The sequence below is a fragment of the Thrips palmi genome, unplaced genomic scaffold (assembly GCF_012932325.1).
Source record: "Thrips palmi isolate BJ-2018 unplaced genomic scaffold, TpBJ-2018v1 HiC_scaffold_4, whole genome shotgun sequence".
Lineage (NCBI taxonomy): Eukaryota > Metazoa > Arthropoda > Insecta > Thysanoptera > Thripidae > Thrips > Thrips palmi.
This window is the reverse complement of record NW_023144631.1, coordinates 4,349,992-4,370,463: the sequence shown is the minus strand read 5'-3', so window position 1 is coordinate 4,370,463 and position 20,472 is coordinate 4,349,992. Positions and strand designations below refer to the sequence as shown.

General features: G+C 51.2%; 4 protein-coding genes across 4 annotated transcripts in view; 3 read left to right on the top strand and 1 right to left on the bottom strand.

Moving 5' to 3' along the window:
* The first annotated feature begins 267 nt into the window (after positions 1 to 267).
* On the top strand, positions 268 to 6,213 carry LOC117649882 (lysophospholipid acyltransferase 7). The gene is made up of 8 exons (XM_034393065.1): positions 268 to 491; positions 586 to 712; positions 819 to 993; positions 1,083 to 1,234; positions 1,321 to 1,535; positions 1,614 to 1,793; positions 1,877 to 2,015; positions 2,103 to 6,213. The coding sequence occupies exons 1-8, from the start codon at positions 268 to 270 to the stop codon at positions 2,367 to 2,369; spliced, it is 1,479 nt and encodes a 492-aa protein (XP_034248956.1). The 3' UTR covers positions 2,370 to 6,213.
* On the bottom strand, positions 6,085 to 7,214 carry LOC117649884 (coiled-coil domain-containing protein 115-like). Its single transcript, XM_034393067.1, has 2 exons — positions 6,960 to 7,214; positions 6,085 to 6,846 (listed from the first exon to the last, which is right to left on the bottom strand). The coding sequence occupies exon 2, from the start codon at positions 6,844 to 6,846 to the stop codon at positions 6,298 to 6,300; it is 549 nt and encodes a 182-aa protein (XP_034248958.1). The 5' UTR covers positions 6,960 to 7,214; the 3' UTR covers positions 6,085 to 6,297.
* A 156-nt stretch (positions 7,215 to 7,370) lies between these two features.
* On the top strand, positions 7,371 to 9,547 carry LOC117649883 (synaptophysin-like). The gene is made up of 2 exons (XM_034393066.1): positions 7,371 to 7,516; positions 7,600 to 9,547. Exon 2 carries the CDS (start codon positions 7,772 to 7,774, stop codon positions 8,435 to 8,437), a length of 666 nt encoding a protein of 221 aa, XP_034248957.1. The 5' UTR covers positions 7,371 to 7,516; positions 7,600 to 7,771; the 3' UTR covers positions 8,438 to 9,547.
* Positions 9,548 to 15,363: 5,816 nt separating this feature from the next.
* LOC117649531 (transcription initiation factor TFIID subunit 4-like) overlaps positions 15,364 to 20,472 on the top strand; it is a 29,884-nt gene continuing 24,775 nt past the window's right edge. Inside the window, exon 1 of the mRNA XM_034392404.1 lies at positions 15,364 to 15,442. The gene's annotated coding sequence lies outside the window, so the exon portion shown is untranslated. The remainder of the gene's footprint in view (positions 15,443 to 20,472) is intronic.

Here is a 20,472-nt window from a genome sequence, read left to right as displayed (position 1 = left end):
GCCCTCTGTGCGGATATAACTTGAAACCGTTGTCTGCCGTCGATCGCCCAGTGGGTGGGCCACCAGCAGAGCAGAGCAGACGATGCAAGTTGTTGGTTGTTGCGAGAATGCGACCTTTGCGTCAGCCTTGAGCCCCACGTTGTGTCAACACTAGGATTGGATTATACATTTCCACTTTCACCTACCCGAATCCATGTTAATGCGCCAGGAGGCAGGCTCGGGTGGTGTTTCTCCTTCAGTCTAAGAGTTGTGCCCCAACCAAGCAAGATGGTTGCTGGGGTTGCCCTGGACGATTTACTCTACGGAGGACTTCTAGTCTCTTGCATTTTATTTGGCTGGTGTTTCCGTCGCATCAAAAATCCTGTGAAAAAGAAATGGATCTCGACAACTGTGGGGTTCCTTCTAGTTCTAACTGTGTCGGGTACCCATGTACTCAGACCCTTGATTGTGACAACTGTGAATGCATTCTTCATAACTGTTATGGGGAAAAAGTATGTGTGCCTTTTGAAAGCAGTATCATCTGTGGCTGCACTCTAGTTGAAGCAGGTTTCATAACAATTTACCCGTTTAATTTTTTTTCTCCAGGTACAGTCACATACTCAGTTTTATCTTCACCTTTGGTTTCCTGACATTCTTCCGAGTATCTGACTACTTTAGTGCTCCTTATGCACCGGGACCAGTGAATCTCATTAATATGGTTCTAACAATGAGGGTAAAAGTGCTATAATTTTTAAATTTATCAGTCACTTTTTTCAGCCATCAAAACCAGTGTCAAGTTCTGATTCTGGGGCTTATAAACTTCATTTTTTCTTTTTCAGATGGTGGGATTGGCATTTGAATCTCGAGATAGTTGGCTGGCTCACAAAACTGAGAGTAAAATGGCTACATCAGGTGCCAAGTTGTCAGAAATGGAAGAAAAAGAGCCATTGGACATTCATCCTGGCTTTTTGGATGTTTACCACTATGCTTTTTGTTATGTGGGTGTACTGACAGGTATTTATTTGTCTCATCGTTTATGGCAAATGATTTGTTCTTATCCACGGTTTGCATCTAAGTATAATGTTCCTTCTCCAAAACTTTAGGTCCATATTTCCGATACAATACTTACAGAGATATGATCAATACCCCATTTGCAAAGTTTGCCCCTTGCTGGGAGGCAACCGTAGAGAGGCTTGTGCTGTTGCCGTTTTCTATTTTGGCTTTCTTGTGTGTCAATAGCATGTACCCAAACAAGGTAAGCTTAGTATTGATTTACTATCATACATTTTTTGAAGATTTATTTGATGTGTTTTTCATGAAATCTTTCCTGATTTTCTGCAGATGGCTCTTGCTGATGAATTTTACACAGACCATAGTGTATTATATCGCATTGTATTTTTAAGTATTTCTTTCTTCAATTTCCGTATGCGAATTTACACGGGTGTTATGCTCTCTGAGTGTGTTTGCACCATGGCAGGATTGGGAGCCTATCCTGAATTTTGCAAACCTCGCTATGGGATGGGCCCAACTTGCCGGTGGCAAGAGGTTGCTCGACTGTTAGTAAACGTTTGATTGAGATACAATTTGTCATATATTAAATTGTAGTACATTGGCAATTGCGTTATTTGTTTCAGGGGAAGAAGTCCTGTTCAAGCAATGAGAGAAAAGTACAACTTTGAAACAATCCACAGTGTGATTATTTCAAGTTGTGAATTTGAGCCAACTGTACGACAAAGTATGAAGAGTTGGAATATGACTATCCAGTACTGGTTAGCTGCATACGTTTACAAAAGGTTCCCTGTGAAACCTCTGAGGTATGGATGGAAGTATAGAAGCTTAGTAATCCAGTAGCATTCAACTATCATTTACCCTAATGTGAATGTGCTCTCATTTTTAGGACTTTTGCCACTATGTTTATGTCAGCATTTTGGCATGGAGCGCATGCTGGATATTATTTGTGCATCATGTCTGTTCCTCCTCATCTTGTTGTTGAAGATTTGTATGTGAAGCTTTTTATGAAGACTGCTGGACCACATGTAAGCTATTTAAAACAGGCCTTTAATTGGAACTACTGTATGTATGATGCCCTGCTGAGCTCTGATTTGTTCCTTGCCGTTTTACAGTTCAAGAGAATCCTAAGCTTCATGCTATGGTACATGCGTGTGCAAGGATTTGCTTACATGAGTATTACATTCCAACTGCTTACCATTGAAGCAGCTCTTCGCTACTGGGGCTCCATATATTTCTGCTACCACTGGACATTGGGACTTCTGTACATCATTGGTCTCATTATTCAACTGCGGAGATCGAAAAAGGGGGAAGCTGTCCAGCAGGCTGTGCACCATGATTTCCATGCAATTGATCCACCCAAAACACAAAAAACCGAATGAAGAAGGGGGAACCAACTTGATCCTTTATGGCACAACTCTTCTGCGCCCTCAACTCCTGTGCTGGACCCTGCACGGCGCGGTGCGATTAGAAGCAGTCTGCATTCAAGTCTTCATCATCGAATAAACAGTGAATATTACATACGAGACAGCTGGCTGTAAGTCTGCTTGGAAGCTGGTAAAAGAATGGATGTAGTGATGTTGATGCCAGTAACAGTATTGTTGTTATTCGTAACAATGATTGGCAGAGGATTCTGAAATTACAAATCAACCTGTTAAACAACAGGTGCAGTGCTGAGTGTGTATTTGAGTGTGTAAGTCTGTGTGTGTATTAATAAATGGCACACTGAGTATTGAGCACTGTAATAAATTGCAGGTACTGAGAAAGTTAAAATTTCTGGACATGTATTAATGATACTGGTGTTGGCAGCACTTCTTCCATCTTTAATGACTAATACATCTTTGTAAAGTCACAAATCAGCTTATCATTTGATTGTCTTCCAGCATGGGTTTTATGACCATAAATTATTTAAGCCAATTGCTGACTGAAATAAGATGACTGTTGCGCTAGATGTACTGACAGTTTATTGCTCTTCTTTTTAAAAAGGCATCATTACTACTCAAAAAAGTATATGTGAAAGGATATTGAATGCTGGTTAGCATGGCATTTTGCATTAAAATCATTCAGCTTCTCCCTTACAGACTGATAAATTGAAGGACACTGGGGGATAATGAAACAAATTTTAAGATCATTATTTCTAGGGGCTCAAATGTTTGCATTAGGTAATGGAATATGATTCTGCATGTTCCATGATACTAATCGGTTGTAGGGAAAGGCTTATTCATGCAAAGTGCCATAGCTGCTGATGGATGCTCTGAAATCTTTGTGCCACAAAGGGTTAGGTTGTTTCCCCATCATACAAATGTTTGAATCCAAACAAATCCGAATTCGTAAGAGATATTGGTCATAACCTGTAGATTATAGCACCAGAATCACTTTTCTTTAATCTCCACTGCCAATAGAAAAAGTTTTTAAAAAAAGAAGAAAAAAAAGCTACATTTTACATGTGATTTATAGAGCTATTAGATGCACGAGTAATTACAAGACCCAAACTTTCTCTTTTCTGTGTTATGACCAATTCTTGAGATTTGGCAAGATCAAAAAGTTAATCTAATTGAAAATTTGCTTCTGATGCTGTTTTATTAGGGTGTTCAGCAGTGCAATATGTCCACGAGTATGAGACTCATTTTTATGGAGTAACAAAGACACGTCTACACAGGGACAAGTAATTTTTATTATGTTTTACTTGTCTCGGAACCTTGAAAGACAGTAGGTTTCAGATCTTTACTGACCTTGTACTTCGAAATCAAGGCTTGAAATAATGAAGTAGTTTCACCAAATTTTTCGAGATACAATTTAGACTTGTAACTTTATTTTTTAAGAACAATTGCCCCAAATCCTTTTTCCTTTTTCCTTTTATTTTTTTTTATCATGGGAAGAACTCTCTTTTTTATTCTGTCTTGTCAATAAAATGATAAGTAAAGGTTCCTCAAATAAATAAGCTGGACACCCTTTCTTGAAATTTCTAGTAGAGTTTTTGGTAAAAGTTGAATCTAACACTTGCTTGCAAGCAATTGGCACAGTTCTTTGAGGTGCTTGGTAGTGAAGACAGGTTATTGCATAGCGTGATCAGATTGTTGAATGAAGAGGGCCTTTGCTAGAGTTGTGAATTTTTAAGACTATTTCACATTTTGCAACATTCTCAAATGTAGTTGTGTAGTCTTTTGACTTTGCCAAGCCTAGCTGTATAATTGAATCTCTTTAGCTATGTTTAGTTTTTTTTTGTCTGTAAACTGCATTTATTTCATAGTTTTTCAGTGTGCTGTCTCTACTTACTTTTTTTTTCTAGATCTATTTTTTTTTTTTATTGAATTAACAGCTTATTTTTTTTACTTGAATGTGTCAGAGCTGAAGCAGCTATTGGCATCAAAGGACATTGGAGATGCCTGCAATAAGTGCAATGTTTTCCTACTCATCAAAGTTTTAAACCTTTGATGAAATTTTTCCTTCATTCCAAACAATAAATTTCTTACGAATGGGATAAGATTAAAAAAAAATCTCTGTGTTACTATACTGTAAATATAAATATAAGGGTAACTAACACTTTATTTGTACTTTTAAAAGTATTTTTATGGCTGTGGATTATTATGAAGGTTCTCTTCTTTTTATCTTAATTAGGTATTAATGATTACTTGCTCAACAGGAGGCTTTGCACTTTATTTAGTTGCTGCATATGGAAAAGGTTGTGAAAAGAACAACACAACACAACCATATCTGAAACCGGACTCTCTACACTCAATAATTTCATTCCTGGTATTGTAGTTGCATTGTATTTTGGTTTTGGACTGAAGCTGATACATTCCATGACCTAACCTTGTGATTTTGTGCAATTTTCCCCAAGACTATCTCACTGTACATAGTTTTAGTGTAAGTTTAGCTCAATTTTATAGGGTGGATAATTTTTTTTTAAAGCTCTATGGTCCTACTGCACCAGTTTTGTTACAAGGGCTTGCTAAGAATCGGGTATCTACAGAACTCTTGCTTAGAGTTTGCCTATAAATGAATTTTCTGTTAATAAAGCAGGTGGCTAGTGTAGATGCGAGAAAACTTTTGGGAGCAATAATGTCTCCAACCGTTGAGGGTTGAGATGAGTGATAATCTTTTGTTGAAAAGAATGAACCACAGGATGACTATTATGGGTTTGTGAATATTCCTGTCAGTGTCAGATTGTTACAAGGTAAACTACATGGACCTGATGTTTATGTGATAAGTATCAAGTAAGGGCGTAGCAAAGCAAAACTATTTGATACATCATCAGACTATTCAGAATTCATGTAACAGCTTTTTTTTACCATCAAACTTGGGTTAGGAATGTATTTTGAGGAAGTTCCCACTTGTTTAGCTTTAATTTGGAAATTACATAGCAAATATCTGCGATTTCTTTTTGAAATAGACTGTAGTGGAAGCTTGTGATTGGAATTCAGGCAACACGACTTAGGATTATAGTTAAAAAGGCAAACTATTAATAGTTCAAAATAATCCTTAGCATCGAGTTGTAGCATTTAAGCTATTTGTGTGTAACCATGGAGGGGCTCATGCATTTGCACTTAAGCACTGCTTTGGTCATTACCTGCTTGTAGAAGTCGCTTCAAGACCTATTGAGAGGAAAATCTGAAATCTGAGTGTTTGTTGCAAGTGATCCCATCCTTCTTCCACGACCATTCTTTCTTTATCTGAGTACACTGTTCCAATCTGACACCAGATGATAATGTTCAGGTCTCATTCTTGCACAGTTGCATTTTAAATTGCATTATTAATTGTTCTTGACTTATAGGAAATAAAAAACTTGTGTGACAGGCCAAGAATTTGTTTAACAAATTCTTTAACCTTGGGGTAAGAAGAAATTGTTAAAAATATTTTAGCGCTTTTATAAAGTTTTTGAAGGGTTGTGGGTGGCTTTTATTTTCACTATGAAGACTTCATGTATACATTAGTTTAGTCGCTTCTTTTGATTATTTATTTTACATACTAATGATTATAATACTTGATCAGTTCCTGCCATTGCTGGCAACTTTTGTACAAACACCCTTTTTCTTTTATACAGAACAAACTTTTATTTTACAATGTTTTCTTTGCTCAATTTTAATTTTTGTGCCATTTTTTTTTTTTTTGATATGTTATTAGGTGAAGGCTCTAATGTCACTGTAACTCTTAGCGCTATTTGAAATTATGGTTACTGTGGAATAGGAATTTTTTGCAAAGGCAAATAAAACCTTTAAAGCACAATATGCACAGTAGCATTATTTGTTTTCAAGTGGTTGATTCCATAAGTTTGGCTCTAAATCCTAGAATGATCTTCTACATAATATATTATGTTAGCTTCATCTGCTCTAATTTTACACTGCAGAACTCAATCCTCAAAGCCTCTAGTTGCATCTGTAAATTAACTATTTGAACAGATAAGTCAACCGCCTTTTTGAAAGAGCTTTGAGCAAGACGCAGATTCTGAGGTACAAGTACACCAAACCAATGTAGAGGATCAGAAGATGTGCGGCTATCACCATCGCACTCCTCCAACTCTCCAGCTTTTTCAGATTTCTGCTTCTTTGGAGGCTCATTGACAATGGAGGAAAACACATTGGTGTCTATGCCATTCTCTTGTGACACTGAACGTTGCACTTTCCGTAAAGCCCTGAATGGTTCACTGTCCTGTGTTGGCAGTTGAGATGTTGATACATTTCTTTGTCCCATTATGTACCTAGATTTAGCGAGGTTGATGGAGCCAGCCTTTATGTGCTCCTGCAACTTCAATTTTTGTTGAACCACTTGCTGCATGAGCTCCAGTGCCCGTAGGCCCAGGGAATCCAGCTTTTCTTCTCCTTCGCTCGCCGGGTAATTCTCTGAAGTTGCTGAGACCATCTGGCATACAAATGAACAGAAATTAATGAGGAAAGAAACTACATGATGGTTAAATAGGTGGAGTGTCATCACATGACATAACCTCAAATGTTTGAATCGAACTAAAGTTTTACCTCCGCTGACGTGTCTTCTTGTCCACAAGTTTGAAAGACTACCGATGAATATGAAAATGGGTGCAGTTCAAAGATGCGGTACTCGACACACTCGCACAACCAACGTCAGAGAGTCATCAAAACAAGCTGCAGACGACAAGCATCCAGACGAAGCGAACGAAAGCCGAAGCTGACACGAACGGGCTCTCCCTCCGAAGCCGAAGTCGGCTCCTTGCGGGGATGGGTTAAAATCGTTAATATGGTTCAAAGTTGAGACTGATTAAAGGGTGGCATACTTAAAGGCGTTGTAATTTGCCGTTGGCTGTTAATTATTCGTTCAATGTTGGCTGGTATTTATTGCAAAAGGCAGTGCGGGGACCTAACTTGTTCCTCCGAATGCGAGCGAACTATACTTGTGCGCATAGGCTCCTATTCGCACTACCACTGTGGTGCGAATAGACAACGGTAAGATAAAGGAAGCGAGCGCACAGACGGATAGACAGACAGACGAAATTCGTGGGGAGGAGAGGAGAAGGAGGAAGACGACGGCACGGCACACGGCAGTCGATGAGATACAGGTAGTGATAATACGGCCACTCCCTTGCTCTGGATATGTGTTTGTATTTTAGTGCGCCTCTGACAGTCTCTGATGGTGTTTCAGGTTAATCCCGTCTCGTTTACCTGCGTGAGAGATCGTTTGGTTTGGAAGCGGGTCAGGCATCGTTGGAGGTGTGGGCTGACTGACATCGAGCACCGGGTGGGTCAGAGCGAGCTGATTGGTACTTGACTCCACCTAGGGCCGAACCGAACCGATTCGGCCAGTGACTATCAAGATGAACGTGTCCCTAACAGCGTTCCGGGAGCCGCGCGGAGTGATGCGCATCCTGCAGTTTGTTTTCGCCATATGTGCCTTTGCCACCATCTCTGGTTACTCTGGGCAAGTGAATCTGTCTGCCTGTGAAAGCCCTACAACCACTTTTACCATTAGTTTCGGTTACCCATTCGCATTATCGGATGCCACACCCGCTAAAATTGCATGCCTAGCTCCTTCGGGAGGAACAGCACCACCTCCGGAATTTGTTTCCTTGAGGGGTGACTTTTCTTCGGATGCACAGTTTTTCGTAGCGTCTGGTGTACTGGCATTTCTATATTGCATGGGCATAGTTGTTGTGTATGGCTTATTTGAAGAAAAATATCAAAGCAATAATATGCTGCCACTTATTGATTTTGTTCTCACAACTATCCTGGCTGTGTTGTGGCTTTCAAGCAGTGCTGCATGGGCCAACTCTTTGACAAGTATCAAGTCTGTAACTGACGTTTCGTTTATTAAAAATGACTGTAAAATTTGTAAAGCTGTGTGGACAAATAGTTTTTCAAGCCTCAATATTTCTGTTTTGTTGGGATTCCTTAACTTCTTCTTGTGGGCTTCCGATCTCTGGTTCTTGTATAAGGAAACTCAGTGGTTTAAGATGAGGCAGGAAAGCGCTGGAGGTGTCTAGACAGTGTTTCCAATGAAGACCGTGTTTGCTTTTGTGAGTGTTGGGAGTTACAATCTGGTACGTTTGAGCTTTACATTAGGTATCCCTTTGACACTCACCTTTGCTTAATGTAGAAGGCTCTGAATAATTAAGGTTTGTTTAAGTTGTTTGTTCATGTCCTGTTATTCATGATTTTTTCTTAAAATCACAAGATTTGGAGATGTTTTTGTTAGATTCCCTGTGCTGTTATGAAGACATTAAAAAGTCTTTTTCTTTTGGAACTAAATTCAAATGATGACACCAGCATGTACAAGGCAGTAACATCTGTACTTAATTTCACAGATGTTGGACTATTCTGACATGTTTAATGTATTGCAGAAGAGATCATCTAATGTCTAAGATCTTTTTTACATTTTTTTTCTATTTTGTGGGTTTTAGTGTATATTTGCTAAAAGTTAAGATACTGAGCAAGCTTTAATAGGTGGCAAGAATATAAACTCTAGCACAAAATTAACAATAGCTGACCAAATTTACATGAATTAATTCTGCACAATTGTATGTTGCAGTCAGAGATCACCTGAAGGACACAATGAGAAAGTTGTCTTGCTGAGAAGCCATGTTTTGACTCTTGCTTTGTTGTGTGCACTTCTTTTAGATATCAAGTTTTCAAGTACTACCAATTTCTTTGGAAACTTTTAGACTTTTCAAATGGTTTAGATTATGTCTGGGAGTTGTATTTGATTAGAGTGTGGATTAAAAATGTAGCAAGATACTAGGATTTCAGTATTGTCTGTGTTAGGACAGTGCCATTGTGGTCCTTAATACTTTCCTCTATCATATTTCATCAAAAAGTAGGTGCCATGTGTTTTGTATACTTCCCACCTTATTATTTTTTTGAGGGAAGGTATGAAATAATTTTGTACCTTATTCTATTTTCTAATTGTTCTCTTTGTTAAATGTTTTGTTGATGTGTGAAAAATTGTGGAATAATTTTCTACAGTATTATCTTAAAAGCTATTTTAAATAATGGTGTGTTCTGCCCTTGCTAATGATTTGCAAATTTTTGTGATGGTTCTAGAGCTGAAGACTGAAACATGTTGATGCTTTGTAAAAATAAAATTTGAATTGATATGTGTTCTCCATTCCTTTGCAAACGGCACTTTGCATTATTTTTGACAATCATTGTTTTTTCTTTCTTTACCCAAAGTTATTCTACATATCAAATCAACCAGAAAAAAATATAATTTAACTTGCTTTGCAATGTGATAATTGGGTGTTGTCTTGTGTTCCAGAAACAAAGGTTGTGTAACTATATCCCAGTACCTGTTGACATTTTGAGAGCAGTTCGTCTCACTGTTAAATGTGTTTACTGGGGTCTTCTGGTAAACTGTTCAGAGCTCAATAATGTCAATTTATTTTGTGACTTTCTACTATCAAGTTGGTTGTTGAAATGAAATGGAGAATCATACTTGCAGACCAAAAGCTTCATCAGTGATCCTAAGTCGCTTTCATGGTGGGCACAATTTTGTTATCTTTTGTTTGTAAGATGTCATGTTAAGATTTTTGCAAAATGTTAAGTTAATTTTGGTTTTTCCCTGTAACCAACAGTTACTTGTGTTTGGAATTTCTTTGCATGCCAACCTTCAGGTGGAGTGTACCTTTTTCTTCTATAATTGTGGCTAGTGTGTGAAAAAAAATGTAGAATTGTTCGGCTACTAGTTATTTTCTCTCTGTAAAGAAAAACTTTTGTAGTTCTTAGCTTGTAAGTTTTGAGAAGAAAAGGAAGAAAGAGCAGTCTTTAGATCACTTGTGTAGCTTATCGACTAATAAATTAAATACTTGTTGATGGTCTTTTCATTTTGCGTTCCCACCTGTTCAGTGGGCACGACCACGCCATGTCATCGCTCTAGCTTGGGGTGTCCCAAGAACTGAGGGGACGGCGCGGCATGTTGAGCATGACCACGCACGCGTCACGCAGCACGCAGTCTCCGTTCGGCCTCGCGAACGGTGCCTTGGGAACTGTTCCCACAGAGGCGCCCTGCCCGACCAGGACCAGAGCCGGCTGACCGAAACGACGTTTATTCGGCTTTGGGTCGCTTTGGGTTCGTCAGGGGCTTGAAGTCAACTTTGAGGGAGCGGGGGGACGACTTTTGGACACCCTTATGAACGAGTCTCTTAGTTTTCGCTCTGCACGGCTCAGGCCAGGGCAGGATAATTATCGCCTTATCTGGCGAGATAAGCCTGAATCTGACTCGCGGGCCGCGAGCATGCGAGCAAAAGCCGCAACCTCGCCCAACGGAAGGCAACGCGCCGCACAGGCTCCAAGTCGTCGAAAGAAAACTTTATAAAAGTGAACCATTTGGTGTTGAAGTTGTTGCGCGTGTTTGGGCAGGCGCAAGGCGTTCTCGTCGCCTGTGACGCGCCGCGGCGAATCACATTCAGCCACAGTCATGAAGGACCATCGTTCTGGTCGGGCCCTGCCATGGCCCTGCAGTGCCGCTGCTTCCGAACAGTGCCTTGTCGCGCTCGTCGTTCCAAGTCTCGTCTCACTCCTGCGGACACGGAACACCCCCTGAGTGCGAGGGAGAGAGAGACAGCGGTGGCGGGGGCACTTTCCGGAATGAGCGCTGTATCGCCGTGTATCACACAGCTCGCGCCGTTCCGTTCGCTATCGCGCTAGATAGAGCCGTGCCGGCGTCGAGGGTGCTGCTCAGATAGTCTGGCTCGGCCTCTCTGCGCGGACGACGATGACGACGACGTATGCCGGCCGCGTCACCACGCTCACTGCACTGCAGCCTGCGGCAGCCCCTCTGACCCGACGACACGCCCATCCGGCGACGTCATGTCGGCACGGCCTGGCACGGCGACGCGTCCAGCTCCAGCCCGCGGCGTCGCGACGCCCTCCCCGCCGCCCCGTGCCCCGCCACGCTTCGCTACGACGCGGACGCTGCTGGACGCGGCGCAGGCTGGGCGCCTCTGGCTGGGCGCAGGCCGGGCGCAGGGCCACAGCCACGGTCTCGGTTCCGCATGGCGGAGCGGCGAGCCGAGAGGCAGCGGCAGCGTGCCCCGCACCTGTGGCGGGTGGGTGGCCTATCTGGCCGGCGTCCCCCGCGTCTGTCGCCGTCACGGTGCACTGCACTGCGGCCGGTGCGTCGGAGAGAGAAAAGGGGGGCGAAAGAAAGGCCTAGAGTTAGCTGAGGCGCGCCTCGCCTGTCCGTCGAGGACGAGGGGCCGTGGCGCCGAGCCCCCAGCCTCCCCACGCGAGCCCCAAGCGGTGGCGGTCCGGCTCGCCCTAGCTCGCCCCCGACGGGGCCCCGCTGAGCGCCCCCACGGCCCCCTTTGTGTGGGCGACGGCGACGCCATAGCCAGCGCCACCACTGCGGGACTGCGGGGGCTTGCACACCCCTCCCCACGCGCGAAAGGGGAGGGGAGGGAGGGGAGGCGTCTGGGCTGGGGGAATTCATTCGCCACCAGGTTCTCTACGGGTGGCGTCGCCTCGATTCCCCGCGCACTTCTGTTTTCAATCTTGCGCGCGGCGTGGGGCTCAACTCCAGCAACGCCAGGCGGCCAGGCTGCCGGCCCGCGCTGTGTTCGCTGTGACGGGCTCGGCATTGTCTCCTCCCGGGGGCTGGCGGCGTCTCAGGGAGCGTCTCAGGGACCTGCCTCCCTCCTCCCTGGACCCCCTGGAGGACTGGCATGCCCCGCGGGGACGAGGGCGACGGGGCGACGCCCCACGGCGGGTAGGGAGTAGAGACCGCGGTCCGCGGCCCCAGGCTGCAGCACGCTGCAGGCAGCAGGCTCCGCTAGATGGCCGTCCTAGCCGTCCTAGGGTGCGTTTGACCTTGCCCTTCCCTGGCGTTTCAGGGTCGATAGTTGAAAAGGGAGGGAAGGGCCCCCGCCGCCCCGCCGCCATGGCGAGGGGGGGGGGGGGGGCTGCGTGGGACGCGCCGTGTTTTGGCAGGAGCCGGCCGGATGCGGCGCCACGCGGAAGGAGGAACCGGAACAGGTGCCCGGCGCGCCTGCTTGTGTGTGTGTGAAATGGGACTCACGCAAAAGAGAACCTTGACGCAGAACATCCGCGAGTGAACTTCGCGCTGTGCCACGCACCCAATGCTTTCGCTGGGCGTCTCCTCGCCTTCCTTCCGTACGCCCTGCCGACTGATTCTGCGAGTCGTCTCCTTCAGAGAACCAGAGCGACGAAAACGACTTTCGGAATCAGTCTTCTGTTTGCCCTTCTGTACTTGCTGGGGGTGCTGAATTGTCGCGGCGTCGCGCGGCTTGCGTCGTGGAGGGTAGAATCCTTCGGTAGCTACGGCTCGGACGCGCACCGCCAAGGCCTTTCCAGGACCTTCCACGTGGCGCGAAGTGCCGTCTTTGTCTGACCCGACATGAGGACTCGGCTCTGCCGCTCTGCGGTCGGAAGTCGGAAGGGGTGCCGAGCTGAGCCGAGGGCTTCGCGGCCGTTCCAGAAGCAGCAGACACCAAACGCTTGGTGCAAGCGGTGCAAGGGGCGAATCATTTCTTCAATGCAAATTGCGGCCTCAAGTTCTATTCCAAGGAGCAATTTCCACCGTAGGTCAAGAATGAAAACATTCGAAGCATCTGATGGTGTACTCCAACAAACTGGACAGCAAATCGAAACAATTATGCAACTCGCCGCCGCCGGCAGCCAAACGTCTAACGCGGGCGATGGTCAATGATGATTCCGCCCAATTTCCAGCTCGGCTGGAGCGACTAAAAGTCTAAAAGTGACACCGGGCCGTGGCGGCGCGGGCGGCGCCCGGGGGAGGGGCGGGAGAGGGAGGGTGGGGCGCATCCCCGCCCCGCCTCCCCGCTTCTGCCCCGGTCGCCCTCCCCGACCCTCCCCGACCCTCCCCGCGGGCTGCGGCCGCGCCATGTAAATCGATCCAGCAGCCCTCTCTCTCGCTCCGCATGGCTCCGGCCGCCCGGCGCGGCTAGGCAGGCTAGGCGCCCCGGCAGTGCATCGCGGCGTCTCTCTTTCTCTTTGGCTTCGCCGCTTCGCCCGTCCGTCCGCCTCATTCGCAACAAACTGCGTGTGTCGTTTCCGCCGCGGAGGCAGCCAGAGGCATGGCAGAGGACTCGGGGAGGAGGCGCGGCGGGGCTTGGCAGCCACGGGCAGGGCCGTGGTGGCCGCGGGCAGGGACTCGCGGAGCCTCCTGCACAGAGCGGAGGAAGGCTAAGGCAGGCCACCTCTTTAAGGGCAGAAACGTCGTTAATCTCGCGAGTGGACACGGCGGGGGACGCTCGCGGCGGCGGCGTTGACCCGCCCGTCCTGCCAGCCCCCCCCCCACACACGCGCCACCACACACCCACACACACACACACACGGTGGCGCTCCACCGCGTGATGCTGCAGAGGCCGGGGGGGGGGGGGCTCGCAAGGCTCGCCGGGCGGCGCGTTGTTTCCGATAAAGACCCACGCCGGAGACTCCCCTTCCCCTCCCACCTGGGCCTTGCCTTCAGTCCGGGGAGAGGCAGCTGCTCTGCGCCGCGGCGCGCTCGGCGCGCCGGAGAGGTGCCATACCGAGTCCGGGCTGGGCCTGGCTGGGCCTGGCTGGGCGCGGGGCCCCGGGCCTCGGCTTGGGCCCCACGCAGCCAAGCAGCCCGTGGCGTGGCCGGCGTGGCCGGCGTGGCCGGCGTGGCCGGGCCGGCGTGGCCAAACCCTTTGTGCCCGTCGGAGAGTCTGAGCCAGCCGGCCGGCGGCCGCGGGAGTGACCGGGCGGGGGGGGGGGGGGGGCAGGGGGGCGGGACCGGTTTACACCGAGCTTGCACTGCGGAGACGGGCCGAAGGACCCCCAGGACCCTCGCTTTGAGCACGCAGCAGTGTCCGCAGCGACAGCGCGAAGTGCGCCTTTTTGGCCCGAGGGCGGCAGGCGGATGGCAGGCGGTACGTACGCCGAGATGGAGAAAGATAGACAAAGCCCCGTCCGCGGCAGCGCGGCAGCAAGAAGCAAGGCTCCTCGGAGCAAAACTCCCGGCCGTTGTGCCCCGCCAGCCCGCCGCGCCAGCCTGCCAGCCGCGCCGGAGCAGCCAGATGAAGCACCGCGAGAAGCTCAAGCAGTGCCGCGGGAAGCATCGCGAAGCCGCGGAGCAATGCGAGAGACGACCGTGAAAACAACGCGAGCGAGCGAGAGGGAGAGAAGAGAGATAGAGTGGAGAGGGTGGAGAGGCGCGAGGGGGTGGAGCGGACGCGTGCGCGAGAGAGAAGGGGCCAGTCAGGACAGAGAGAGGGCACATCCACATCGGCTTCGGCAGCTTCGGCTAGGGTCGGCCGCGTTCGGCTCTAGGCTCGGCTCGGCTCGGCTGCTCGGCCGGTCCCCCTCGGCTGTGCCGCTGCGCCTCGGTGAAGGGGCAGGGGGTGGGGGACAGGATGGGCGGCGGTGAGGCGGCGCCGCGAGGGGAGGAGGGGATGGCGGTCGGCCACGAACGAAACGGACGGGAAAACGGACGTCAGTCGAGAAGGAGCGCGCTTCAGGAGCGCACGTATCACATTGGGGACGAGGTCGGTCTTGCTGCCAGCGGCTCGCTCCGCGCATCGCCGCGCACCGCCGCTAAGTTTGTTTTCGAACAACGCAATTCCGTGCGACCGCGAGTCCGCGCCCCGCCTACCTGCCAGGGGTCGTGCCGGCCGCTCCCCGAGTCCGCGTGCGAGCAGTGAGTGCAGTGAGTGCAGAGGGAAGTGAGTGGCTCAGGAAGTGCGTCGTACGTCCGGAGTGCCGCTAGTGTGCCGCTAGTGTGCCGGCCCGGAGGCCCAAGGATTATAGACGGCCCCTCGAAACCTCCGGCAGCGAGCACCAGAGTGTCAGCTCGCGGCACCTTCGGGGATGAACTTCTGCGTTGACGGGCTGCCCCCGGCCCCAGTGGCCCCCGAGGCCCGCGAGGCGCGCGAGGCCCCCGCAGCGGCGAGCGCAGTGGCGCCGGCCTCGCGCCACCATTCACCCCTCGTCGTCGGCACCATGGGGCGGCCCCGGTGCGCAGAGTAATCTGGCGTACTGCTACGTGACAGGTGAGTCCGGGTGCTCGGTGCACTCGGTGCCCGTCGGCGCCGGCGTAAGTACACTACGTGGTGCGCGGAACGTGCACGGCGGACCTGCGTGCCAGCGGGCGTGGGCGGCGTGTCCGCGTCGGCGCCGTCCACGCAGCAGGCTGTCATGTTGGTCGCCGCCTCGCCGCCTCGCTTCGGCGACACAACAGAGCAGTGCTATCGCGCGGGACGTGCAAATACGTCCCAACTTCCTGCCGGCGCCGCCGTCCCGACGCCGTCCCGACGCCGTCCTAGGAGGTGCGCAGTACGCCCGAACGCTCAGGAAGTGACTGGCTTGGGTCGTGGTCTTCGAGGCAGTTCATAGCGCCAGTGGTTTTCCAGAGTGCCAAAATCCGCCGGCCGCCTGGTTTCGCAGGCAATCCAATCCCGTTCCCGCAAGCGCCAAGTCGTGATCCGTTCCTCGGCCGCGTTGCCCGATCCCCGTTGGCGGACCTGCGGCAAAGGGGCAAAGCCGGCAAAGCGAGCATTCAATGCCCCGTCCCGTCCCCCATTCATCCGAATGCTCTGCGAATGCGCCCGTTTCCATCGCGCTGTGTGTCTCGCACCTGCACGGTACGCCCTATGGGTGCGAGAGAGGCGGAGCGACGGAGAGGACTCTCGGAATCGGTGTGCTGCCGGAGGGGGCGCGGCGTATCGCCGATTGGTCTGCCCCTTCTCGAACGCCGACAACGCCGTGGTCGCGGTGGTGTTGCCGGCGCAGCTTCGCGTCGGACACAGTCGGACACTCGGACGAAACACACACGAAACACGGCGCCGCCGCGCCTCTGTGAACCCAAACGGCGGGCTTCACAGCCGCTTGTCCCCACTCACCTGCACTGTATCCGCTCTGTTCTCCAGCGTCCCAAACTTCAAAGACCACATCGCTAATCGATTGGCCAACACGGAGTGCCCGGTTCGGTCGGTCCGGTCGGCGTGGATGGGATGCCGCCGTCCCCCCGCAGCCCTCGGCCCCACGGCCCCACGGCCCGCAATCCGCATTAGTCGAGCGATTCAGAAGAGCGGTTCGTCGCTGTCTCTCTCGCGCCATCGCGTCCGTGTGGAGTGCCCCATGAGTGCGACAGAGACAGGGCGCTTCTGAATCGCTCGTCTGCCCGCGGTCCGCGTGGGTGGCGGCGGCGTGGCGGCGCGGCGCGCTGAGCCGGCCGTGCCGGGGCGTGCCCTGTGCCGCGACGGGGGTTGCGGCCACTCCAGGCGGGGCTCCAGGCGGGACTCCAGGCGGGGCTCCAGGCGGGACTCCAGGCGGGGCTCCAGGCGGGACTCCAGGCGGGGCTCCAGGCGGGACTCCAGGCGGGGCTCCAGGCGGGACTCCAGGCGGGGCTCCAGGCCGCTCCAGGAAGGAGGAGGGCAAGGACCTCCGCGGCCCAACGGCACCGCGATCGCGTCCCGAAAGGACGCGGGCTCGGCGCGCACTGTTTGCAAAACCGCGAGCCGTCCGAGCGTCCGCGGCGCCGTCTGGTAGTGAAGTGTAGGCAGTGTAGGCAGTCGACAGTCGGCCGCAGGCCCGCAGGAACAGTGTGCGCGAAGCCCGGCGAGGGACTTGCCGTTCAGTCTCCCTCAGAGCGGCGCCCCCGTCTCTCTCGCGCCCCCACGGCCTGCGGGCCGCCCCAAGGGTGCGAGAGGGACAGAGGAGTCTCTTTTCGGTCGAATAAACCCCCAGCTTCCTGCACACTGCAGCACAGCGCTGCGATCTGGCCTGGGTGCCCCGCGCTGTACCGCCGCCGTGCCCGCGACACGCGACCGCCACGTACGTAGGTACTTCCGATGAGCGCAGTTTTTGTTGTCGGAAGCCGAGCCAAGCCGAACCGGCACACAACAACCTGCACGACAAAGCGGCGCGGAGTTCGAGTTCACGAACGGAAAGTTCGGGGGAATGGAGCACTTTGTCATGTTTGTGCGTGCGCGCGTCCGAAAAAAAGCTACGATTGTGCCTCAAATTCAGGACAGCGTTCTCCGCGTGGAGTTTCAGAGCTCTGCATTGTCACCACCGCTCGATCGGCCCGCGCGGTGCGCGTGCACAAGCAGAAGCAGCAGAAGAACGGACAATGTCCGAAATGACGATCGCTATGAGAAATCTAGGCGGCGGCCGCGTAAATTTCTCGCTGAAACTTCCGTTCCGTACTTCCGGTTTTTGTTCTTCTTGCTCGTGCACTCCGGGCTGCCCCGTCGGCCGCGGGCCATCAGTGAGCGTCTCTGTTGAAGACTGGTGGGCGTCACTCCGAGAGCCTCGCGCGTTACGAGTCCCACTGTCTTTGCGCCTAGGCCGCGCAGCCGCGCGCAGCAGTCGTGCATTTTCTCCGCTGTATATTATTTCGCTATCGGGATCGCGGCCGTCGTAAATTCGGTCGGGACTAGACTTGACGTCCTGCGGGGCGGTGCTGGAGCGCGGTGTGCTGCTATAGAGCGTGCTGTAGAGAGCGCGGTTTGCTAGAGCGCGGTGTAGAGCGCGGTTTGCTAGAGCGCGGTGTGCTAGAGCGCGGTGTGCTAGAGCGCGGTTTGCTAGAGCGCGGTGTAGAGCGCGGTTTGCTAGAGCGCGGTTTGCTAGAGCGCGGTGTGCTAGAGCGCGGTGTGCTAGAGCGCGGTGTGCTAGAGCGCGGTGTGCTAGAGCGCGGTGTGCTAGAGCGCGGTGTGCTAGAGCGCGGTGTAGAGCGCGGTGTGTAGCGCGCTGCTGCGCGGACGGAGGAGCGTGCCTTCCCTGAAGAAGGCTGTAAAAGATGATGACGATGATTGCAGAAACGAGCCGTGGGCGGGGAGTGGGAGGGAAAGGGGTGTGTGCCGCCGAGGGGGCCGAAAGCACCGCGCGGACCGACACGGGGAGGAGACTTTGGCGGTTCCCCACTTTTAATTAACAAGTATCAATGCGACTGAGGGGAACTGCACTGTGTGCAAACATGGCAAGCGGACCCGGATGGAAATAGGATGGATCCCAGAGCGGGACGTGAAATCGCCGTGAGAGATCGACGAGTTTATCGCCATGGACAGGAAGTTCGGAAATTGTCAAACCTCCGTTCGCGAAGTAGATTTATCTTCCCAAGCGGCGTTTCCAGTTAAGATAGAGTTTTTTTGTGAGCTGTGGGGTTGAGTATGACCTATCGGTTCGATATTTGGCGCGGGTAGTTCGTCAGCGGGCGAGGCGGCGAGGCGCGGTTGATGAAATGGCCTTTGGGTGACCGTGCTCGCCGTCGTCCGTTCTCGCAACACGTCCGCAGTCGGGGCGACTCTTTGGAAAAGAACAACACGTGTGTGGGTCCTGTGGGAAGACGCTTACATCGCGGACGTCGCTGTGAAATCAGAGGGAAATGTCGGGGACGCCGCTCTGTCTCTGTCGCACTCATGCGGGGCGCCTAATGAGTGCAAGGGAGCTAGACCGATGCTCTCTGCTGTGAGACGCGGCGGCTTGTCGGGCAATTGGAATGCTCCCGCATGGCGAGCATGGCGAGCATCGCGGCCTCGGGTTCGGCGTGCGCGTGCGCATCGGCCAGAAGATGAGTGGAGGCGGCCAAAATTCTAGACGCGTTTTTAGCTCCAGAGTCGCTAAATGAGACTCGAACTGAACGTGTGACCCCACCAATGGATTGCTCTCCGAACGAGGAATCCATTGGTGGGGTCACAAGTTCGGTTCGAGTCCAAAACCCGTCTTGAATTTTGGCCGCCTCCACCGGTCCTCTGGCCCACTGTGAGATGGAGCGCTACACTGGTAGAGGCCAGGCCAGAGGGTGTGGGCTTCGGCCAGCCCCGCATGGAGGGCCTCGAACCACCACCAGGGAACCCCCGCTGACCCGGTTGACCCTCATGATGGTCCCTTTCTGCACCAGTCCGTCCGAGTTCATCATTGGGGTGTCACGACGACTAATGAGCTTCCTGGTGGCACAGCCCTTCGCCGCGTCCCGAAAGAAGGCGAAATAACAACCAGAAGGGACTGGATCGCGTCATTTTTTGCAGACGACACTGTAAGAGCGCGGTGACACAGTGACACGGACGCGTCTCACAGTGTTGCGTCACGTCGTACGGCTTTACGTCCATCAGGAAGCGTGGCCTCTTTTGTCTTTTTGCGGTGTGCACCCTATTGATGTGGCCGGCTTCCCCTTCCCCGTTCAGCCCTTCCCTCCCCAACCATCAAATATGGAGACGATATGCCAAAGCCCTACACTCTCCAAGACTTGTGGTCAAGATTCTCCAGAACTAAACCGGACGGTATGAGAAGCCCAAGAAGCATTGTATGTAAAATTTTTGAAGAAATGCTTCGTATTTTGAAGCTCATTTGCCACGAAGCGATTTCACAATGCCTTCATTTTCTTTTTAGTTATGAAGCTGATGCTTCGTAGGCGTATATGTGTTTGGTGCAACTATGATTATTCAACTTACCTCTGAAAATTTATTTCACCCCATGGATATTCTGTCGATTTTCTTTCCTTTTATGGAGAAAATCTTCGGCGCTGGTGCAGCTGCTTTCGGTCAGAGAAAAGTTTAGCATGGGTCCTTGGCCATGACAAAGCATAGGCTGAACGGAAAAATAAAATAAAGGGTCTCTCAGGCAATAAGTTTAGCATGGCTAAAATTTCGACTCGGGAGCCTTTCATCGTTAGACATTTAAAATGTACCCTCGCCTCATCCAATAGTGATGGTGCGCCCCTTCCGTGCGGCTCCCGACGCCTCCCTCCAGCGGACAAGGGGCGGATCGCGGAGCTTTTACAACATTTCAAACGACTTTCGACCAAGTTGGGTTAGTTCGTTGAAGGGCCGATTGGACAAACGCCCAACGAAATTGGCGAAAATGCGATTCAGCCGTACTCGAACCGTGAACCCTGAACTGTGAACCCTGGTCGATCGACGGGAACAGGAAGGGAGTGGCGCGTCGGGTGAGCAACAGGTTGCCTGCCTCGCCCGGCGGAAGGTTCTGGACGCTCCCTTTCCGTGGCAAACCGCCCCCGCCCCTGGCCACGCCCCGCCACGCCCCGCCACGCCCCGCCACGCCCCGCAGTGCGCCATGAACC

What these genes read in the sequence shown, in the direction of transcription:
- LOC117649882 (XM_034393065.1), top strand. Translation starts at nt 268, where the DNA reads ATGGTTGCTGGGGTTGCCCTGGACGATTTACTCTACGGAGGACTTCTA. An exon ending in TGGCAAGAGGTTGCTCGACT is followed by an intron (nt 1,536 to 1,613) that starts GTTAGTAAACGT and finishes TATTTGTTTCAG; the next exon opens with GGGAAGAAGTCCTGTTCAAG. An exon ending in TTCCCTGTGAAACCTCTGAG is followed by an intron (nt 1,794 to 1,876) that starts GTATGGATGGAA and finishes TCTCATTTTTAG; the next exon opens with GACTTTTGCCACTATGTTTA.
- LOC117649884 (XM_034393067.1), bottom strand. Translation starts at nt 6,846, where the DNA reads ATGGTCTCAGCAACTTCAGAGAATTACCCGGCGAGCGAAGGAGAAGAA.
- LOC117649883 (XM_034393066.1), top strand. Translation starts at nt 7,772, where the DNA reads ATGAACGTGTCCCTAACAGCGTTCCGGGAGCCGCGCGGAGTGATGCGC.